Below are 8,740 nucleotides of genomic sequence, written 5' to 3' on the forward strand. Positions count from 1 at the left end.
ATAAAACCTATATAGTAACGGTGCATATGCTAACTATGAAGATATTTTATTTGATTTTGTTGTTATTGAGTGGTATGTGAACTAATAATATATATTCTTCATTGATATGGGAATAATCTTTTGAACTACAAATATTATATGGTTTCTTTAAATCGAAAAGAGATTTGATCTTATCTAATAGTCGAGTACTAATCGAGTACTAATGTAGATTTGATTAAACCAAGGGCCAATGACTGAGTTAGGAGTCGTCTATTAATGAAATTGACCCGCTGTGAGAACGAAAGTACTAGTAAACATGAAAGTAACTAAAAGTTAATAGATCTGATTGTAGGTCTGGTATTCCAGATGGTGTTATAATACAGTCTGGGACACGACTTAATTAAATAAGATCCAAATGAATTATGTTTAGTTTCTGGAGCAGAATAAAATGCAGAAATAAAAAGAACACGCAATATGGTATCGCAGTTCGGTGCACACACCTACATCTGAAGGTTCACGCCCAAGTAGTAAACAGTTCACTGTGTTTCAAAAATTACAGACGCTGACAGACTTATTACCATAGGACTCCCTGCTAGACAATGACGCCGCTGTGACGAATCTCCACAGTGATACTGTTTAGCATGCACCGCACGTCTTCTATTAACCCAAAAAACTCCCTTTAACTGGCAGAGCTTCCTCTCAAAAGCAACAAGCCTCTCTCCAAAACCCGGAAGGTGTGATGATTATCAATATTTTCTGTATTAAATCGGTGCCACAAGTGAGCAATCTTGAGGCCTTTTTTATGGAGCTTCTAAAACTCCTCTTATTTCACGTTGATCACATACGCACCATAACAAATCTCTTAATCTACCAAGATAGCTTATTCAAATTCTCTCCACGATCTTCTCCAAATAGACTGCATGCTATCTTATCTACACAAAAAAATCTGCTTCATTATCTCCTTGATTTTCTCAATATAACTTCCATCGAATATTGCATGCAAGGCAAGAAGATAATGCCAAAGTAGTTTGAAAATATCCAATTGATCCTCTGCTTGATATGGTCTTCAATCTGTGATATTTCTTTCCTTCTTATGTGTTGCATGACTTTTCTTAACTGGTTCTATCTATAATCGATTGGTCAATCATGGGTTCTTGCCCATTTTGAGTTAATTCGACCTCTTTGTTGCCTGATTGCTTGAGATATAATTTTTTTACTTGAAAGACAATCAATTTTGTCCAATAAAAGGGTATCTTGCGGCCTAAGTCGATCATTGACTTTTTTACTCATTAATTCTTTTAGCTGTAGCAGTTGATTTCTTTTCTTTTATGGCTGATTCTGTTGCCAAATCTCATATAAAGAATGTCTTGAGGATATTCTCTTGTGACTTGATGTCCAAGGCTATTCGTCGACTCGTAGGATCAACTGATGGAGTTGATCAGTCAACCAGTCGATTATGTCTACTCGGAGAGTCACTGTGACTCGTTTAATGACCTTCTAAATCCGGAATTACCACGTGTACCGTGAGAGATAATGTATGAATTCTGACCTCAACAACTAACTTATTAAAACGTCACCTTAGTAACGTAATAGGCCATGCGTAATTTATAGTTGATGAAGAGGAGTATAGTTGATGAAGAGGAGTAGTCTTTCCTTTGGGCTTACCACATGGACAGAGAGAAATTACCTGAAAGCTGTTGTAAAGAAAGAGGAAATAATAATAATGTCATCTTTTTTTTTTTTTTTTTCTTACCACGTGGACAGAGTGAACTTACCTGAAAGGTGTTGTAAAGAAAGAGGAAATAATAATAATCTCCTTTTTTTTTTATTTTTTTTAGCTTCAATTCATTTAGCGGTTTAGCTGTAGGAAAAACTTTTGACTTGTTCTAAGATGCCAAATTGGGTCCTTTTGGAGATTGAATCACTAAAAATTCCAAGAACTTGGATTGGGTTTTAGAAATTTTTTTTATTTTTTTTATTATTTTTTTAAAGAATCTTGCAGGTAGTTATGGAACTTTTTCTTTCTTAGTGGACCTGATGCCCCACATAAGAAAATGCATGATTCATCTCAATCCTAAGGGTTATTGTTCTATCTTATCTACAGAAGGAAAGTGATTGGCAAAGAGAGAAAGATATCTATCTGCAGGTTTTACTGCTTTGAGTCATGTAAATTATTGCATGCTTCAGTTATTAACAAAGACGCAAAACACTAATACATATTATTTTCAGTGACTAAAGTTTTACATAGTTCGCGTATAAATTTAGGAGATAACAACATAACTAAGGAAATATTTGGTAGAAGGATTCGTTCCCTGATTCGAATCATGATTCATGGTTCGTTACAGTATTTTTTCTCACAAAAAATTCACGTAAATTAAAAATGATTCGAATCACGTGATTTAAATCATCCAACCAAACGTCCTCTAAGTTTCTTAAAATATCTAGCTTATTGCCATTTGCTGTACTTTTGACAGGTAATAATATTTGAGAAAAGGTTAGTTTATGACGTTTAATAGTAGTGTTTATAGCTTGTTCATGCACTCTGCAAGACGTTGATCAGTGTGCACTGACAGTAGTACAAACGACAAGTCGTTTTTTTAGTATTTTATAAATACAAATGTAAAACTTTAAGGCAGCCACATGATTAAGCTAAGAAAAAAGGAAAACCATTAATCAATAGGGAAAGGATATCTATAAGATTCCTTTTGTATTTTGTCTATTTATTTATCGATTATGATTTTTTTTTTTTTAGTATTATCGATTATGATTATTATCATTGTTATTACTATTCCAACTACAACTAATACTACTACTATTTTTGCAGAAAATTAACATTTAAAAAAAAAAAAACAGGTAGAGAAAGAAAACCATCAACAAAGAAACGGAAATATATGATATTTCCATCGTACGTAGTTAGTGTTTATTTGTGTTATGTAATTATATGTTATGTCCGATACTATCTTCTCTAAGAAAAATGATTGAAGAGGAAACCAGGAAGCTAATTTAACACTATATTTTCGTCTATATTCATACAAATATATTCATATAAGCTAATTTAAAAAAATGATATCAGTATTCAATATTTCAAATCTACCAAAATCTTTTTAGCTCATGTCATTAAAATACAAATAATATCATTATAAATAGGATCAAAAGCAATATCAGTGCTCTTGTTTATGATAAACAGTTGTTCTAGCCCATGTAATTAAAATACAAGCAACGTCATTATCAAAACGACCAAAACACTGCAAGTACTCACATATCTAACAATGGATTGTTATAGCCCATGTCATTAATATACAATCAATTTCATTATAAAATTGATCAAAAACTATATATGTAAAATCAACAAAGGAATATATACAAATAGCTATAGATATAACAAATAGCCATAGATATAGCCATAGATATAATTACAATGCAGTTGATTTAATTACACCAGTGGGCTCTTTTAATTAATGAAGGTTCATCTATTTTGTTTAATGGCAAACTGCATTATATTATTATAATACATGCTCATTAGAATAATTGTACTACTCATTAACTCTATCTTGAAATTTTATGAAGTTCTGTGGTGAATTTTATTATGATTATGTGTTTTATGATTTTCTCGTGAAAATTTGGGGATTTAAATAAACTCACGTGTCACCTGACGAAATTATCGTCCGAGGGCAAATTTTTCCTGAAAACATGAATTGGAGCAACACTTAGTGAATTAAATTCCAGATGATTTCTAATATCTGATTCTTAATTGGAGCATTGAAATTAATCAAGTGTGGAGTTTTTATAAAGATTCTATTTCAGAGCCAAATTTGTAATTTCGATAAAATACAGAATCAGAAACGTAATTTTTTTTAAAAAAAAATATAAGACCCAAAACACAATTATAAAAATGTGTGGGTTAAAACAAAAAAGAAGGTAGGATACTTTTATTGGTTGATTGAGAGTCACCATAACTTCATTAAAAAAAAGGAAAAAAGAAAGAAAAAGTTAAGATAGAAGCTAAGTGATCGGAAAAACGGATCGAAGTGAATGTGCATATTTGATAAGAACAAAAGTACGAAAGGAATAAGATACGGAGATATATTTGATTATATTCTCCATTGATATGTGAATAATCTTTTGAACTGCAAATATTATATGGTTTCTTTAAGTGGAAAAGGAATCCCAGCTAATATTTATTTTATTTTATTTTATTTTATTTTTAATGGGAATGATCCTATCTAATAGTCGACACTAACCATTTCTTGTAATTGGTAAGCTGATTGAAACGTCATCTTGGTGACTTAATAGGCCATGCGTAATAACTGATGAAAATGAGTATGCGTTTCCCTTAGGCTTAAGCTTCGAATTACATGTGGACTCTTCCTTTCCTTTGGATTCCTGTCCCTACACACTCAGGCAGTGGGAAATTACCTGAAAGCTGTAGTTATAAAGAAAGACTTTTTTTGCGTTTTTGAACCGTTTTTTAAAACGGTTTTCATGTATTTCGAGAAGTATAAAATGAAAATAAAAACAAAACAAAACAGCGTTTGTTTAGCAAATGTTTTAAAAATGAAAACGAAAATAAAAACAATGACAAATACAGAATCAGAAACGTAATTTTTTATAAAAAAAAAATATAAGACCCAAAACACAATTATAAAAATGTGTGGGTTAAAACAAAAAAGAAGGTAGGATACTTTTATTGGTTGATTGAGAGTCACCATAACTTCATTAAAAAAAAGGAAAAAAGAAAGAAAAAGTTAAGATAGAAGCTAAGTGATCGGAAAAACGGATCGAAGTGAATGTGCATATTTGATAAGAACAAAAGTACGAAAGGAATAAGATACGGAGATATATTTGATTATATTCTCCATTGATATGTGAATAATCTTTTGAACTGCAAATATTATATGGTTTCTTTAAGTGGAAAAGGAATCCCAGCTAATATTTATTTTATTTTATTTTATTTTATTTTTAATGGGAATGATCCTATCTAATAGTCGACACTAACCATTTCTTGTAATTGGTAAGCTGATTGAAACGTCATCTTGGTGACTTAATAGGCCATGCGTAATAACTGATGAAAATGAGTATGCGTTTCCCTTAGGCTTAAGCTTCGAATTACATGTGGACTCTTCCTTTCTTTTGGATTCCTGTCCCTACACACTCAGGCAGTGGGAAATTACCTGAAAGCTGTAGTTATAAAGAAAGACTTTTTTTGCGTTTTTGAACCGTTTTTTAAAACGGTTTTCATGTATTTCGAGAAGTATAAAATGAAAATAAAAACAAAACAAAACAACGTTTGTTTAGCAAATGTTTTAAAAATGAAAACGAAAATAAAAACAATGAGAATGATTTTTGTGAAGAAATTAGAAAACAGTTTAAAGTTGTTTTCACTTTTTTGTTTTCATTTTTTAGTACTTATCAATAATATTATAATATATTAATTAATAAACATGATTTTACTTTTTTATTATACTCAAAGCAATCTCTTAAAAAATCAACCAAACACAATTTTAAAATCGGTCTCAGAATGATTCTCAAAACAATCTCATTTTTACTTTTTATTAAAAATAAAAAATCATTTCAAAATCAATTCGAAACGCACCCTTGTTTCGAGAGAGAAATGGGTATTTATGAATCATGTTATTGTCTTTTAGGTAAGACTTCCGAGCATCTTCAAGGAACTCTTTAAATTTTAACTAAAATAGAGTTATTTTAGCTAATAACTTTTGAATAATGCACTCCAAACTTAGATCAATATGCACTCCAAGCATATCTCGTGGGACCTCGTGTCGCTTATTTCATTTCATTCCTTTTCTTTTTTCCCTTACATCGTTGGTCTCCATTTTCAAACCACTTTCATGTTTCATTTCTTCTTTTCCGTTACTGAAAAAAAAAAAAAAGGACACAACCGATGTTGAACCTCCACAATAAATGATATAGAGCGAACCATAATTACATATAAATTTCACGACTATTATAAGCCTCACTCTCTATTAATATATAGTATTAAACACTTTTTGTGCCTTCCAAAAGAAGAAAATGCTAATTAGTTTACTGGCTAGTTTTTTTGACGAGTAATAATCATTAATTGCACGAAAACCGTCATAGCATGATATCTGAATTCTCATGAAAACAAGACTTACCTATAAGATTTTGTGAACGTTGGTTCAAAACCATAATGGTACTGATCAGCATTTTGTATTTAAGAGCTACAAACAGTTACAAAATCTTTTATTAGATTTTTAGCTTATTGCTCAAAAAGCTGAAACCAGGCTAGTCGTGACATACAAAACAATCGGGAGCAAAAAAATAACAGAAGAAAAGAAAAATAAAGACATACAAAATCTCTAGTAGTTTAGCTTTAATGCAAGAGTTGCATCCATTTTAACTCCTACAGATCAAATTCAATATAATCGATGAAGAAATTATAAAATTATAAGAAAAATCGTACATTAACTCAAACATCATCCTTTTAAATATACGGAAAAATTAGGACAATAATTAGACTACTTTACATGATACATGTACACACACATATATATATATATATATACACACACATATATATATTTTATATAATTTACACAATGAAATATGGAAAATCAACGTATGTCGATCCCAATTACGTTGATGATCATAATTATATGATGAACTCAAAATACTGCTTTTAATCGAACCGAATTCCATAGAGTCTTTGAGTATCAAATTCCACGTCGATTGGAACAAGATTTAATACCTTTGTACAGCTTGTAAAGGGTCCAAAACTCCAATGAGGAAAAAACAGAATTTTACTTTTACTACTTAGAGAGAGAAAAAGAAAAGAAAAAGAATATTATAATATAGCTACCAATTCATTGCCAGCATAACTCTGATATTACACAATGACAAAGATGGAATTACACCACATCTAAAACATCTTTCTGATCACAATAATACATTCAATAAATAACACCCTCTCCAAGTTTCTTTTAGCTAGGAATTCAATAATATCACACATATAATAATTAAGAAACGCATTTATAATAAATCAAAATTTGTAGCACAAATAGACAAATATATATTTTTTTTATGATGAGAAAATGATAGGCTTGATATAATTAATATAAGAAGATAAAGCCTTATTAAATATATTACTAATAAGGCTGGTCAATAAGGATGAGCATGCGCCTCATTCCCGGGAGCAAGGAACACTATAATCCGTGATCAAGAGCGACCCTTTGAATTGTTCCGCTGCTTCTCTGCTATTCATAACATGTTTATGACCTCCAGTGGCCGGAGATTTCTTCTGATCATGATCATGATGATCTACAAATTGAACTTGATTATTATGATGGTGATCAGCTATTTGCTTCTGATCATGATCGGCATGATCATCTCCCAGCCGGCCTGATGTGTTGACCTTACCCGGTTTTCGAGGCTCATCGACGGAGGAAGGAGCCGGCTTCTCAGCCGAAATTACCTCATCAGGAGGACTGTCAGGAGAAGGACGACGGATAAATACCTGGCCGTCGTTACGAGGAGAACTGGGGAAACAATTGAAACATCTCTTAATTATATTTCCCATATTGTTTAATTATCAGTGGACAAAGCACGACATACCAAAATCTGCTTTTTGTAGAAGAAATTGCAGCTGTACTAGATACGCTCCCATACCCTTACAATTAATATAATATTGCTTAGTTAGAGGAATAATTTCCTGCTTAATTCACACGCTTTTAATTTCCTCAAATTAAAGACATGAATTTTTAAAATTAATTCTCTTAGTGGTAAATATAGTACCCTATATATGCAGAGACACGTGGATGTTCATGAAGCCTTCCTTTCCTTGCTTTTCGTCATCGAAGAATAAAAGAGGAGTAAAATGTAGTGTTTTGTTCCATTTTATATCGAAGCCAGTATTGTTTGCGGAATATATTTAGTCAAATCAATACTTAAAATAATGGGTTTGTATTTGAGTGGGCACGAATTTTGATCCTTAAAAAGACTATAAAATAATGAAAAATGTTTAGAGAAATATATCGAGTAGCATTAGTAATAAAAAGTGAGTCTTATTGGTGAATTCATCTTTTATTAATTGATAATTCTTTACCATCATAGCATTTTTTAAAGTGGCATTGTAACTCTACCAAATTAGTTGTGGTGAATTATGAGTACGTTTGGTTGGAGGATTCAAACCATATGATTCGAACCATTTTTGATTTAAGAGGACGTTTGATTGGAGGATTCAAATCATGTGATTCGAACCATTTTTTATTTACGTGTATTTTTTGTGAGAGAAAATACTGTAACGAACTACGAATCATGATTCGAATCAGGGAACGAATCCCTCTACCAAACGGCCTCTAAGTATCAATCATAGGAATCAGATCCCAGCTGGCAACAGAATTTTAAATTTTCTTTTATATGCTTGCAGAGTACGTAATAGGGACAAGAGGAAAGAGAGTAGCATCATATATTATTAGAATGGTTCCTTCCGTCCCTCTCACTGAAAAGAATCAATGATCACACTACAGTAGTGACTTGTGACGTTAAATAAGGATAAGAACATGAGGGAAACGATCTTAACAATTGATTGGCTTGTGCGTATTATTTTTAAAATAAATAAAGAGAGGATAACTAATATTAGTTTTTTTTTACTTTTTTTTTTATCGTTGTGCATATTATAAATTTAATTATATATGTCCAAATGACATTTATATTATCTAAATTTTTTATGGTGGAATCTCAAAAAGTGTTCCACTAATGGAGCACTGTTTTTTTAACTGTTGGA

The 8,740-nt window shown here is 31.2% G+C and overlaps 1 protein-coding gene across 1 annotated transcript; it reads right to left on the minus strand.

The window, feature by feature from the left end:
* Positions 1 to 7,054: 7,054 nt before the first annotated feature.
* LOC21386813 lies at positions 7,055 to 7,805 on the minus strand. Its single transcript, XM_010093948.2, has 2 exons — positions 7,750 to 7,805; positions 7,055 to 7,624 (listed from the first exon to the last, which is right to left on the minus strand). Exon 2 carries the CDS (start codon positions 7,532 to 7,534, stop codon positions 7,139 to 7,141), a length of 396 nt encoding a protein of 131 aa, XP_010092250.1. The 5' UTR covers positions 7,535 to 7,624; positions 7,750 to 7,805; the 3' UTR covers positions 7,055 to 7,138.
* Positions 7,806 to 8,740: the final 935 nt, after the last annotated feature.

This window comes from Morus notabilis, unplaced genomic scaffold (assembly GCF_000414095.1).
Source record: "Morus notabilis unplaced genomic scaffold, ASM41409v2 Scaffold1603, whole genome shotgun sequence".
Lineage (NCBI taxonomy): Eukaryota > Viridiplantae > Streptophyta > Magnoliopsida > Rosales > Moraceae > Morus > Morus notabilis.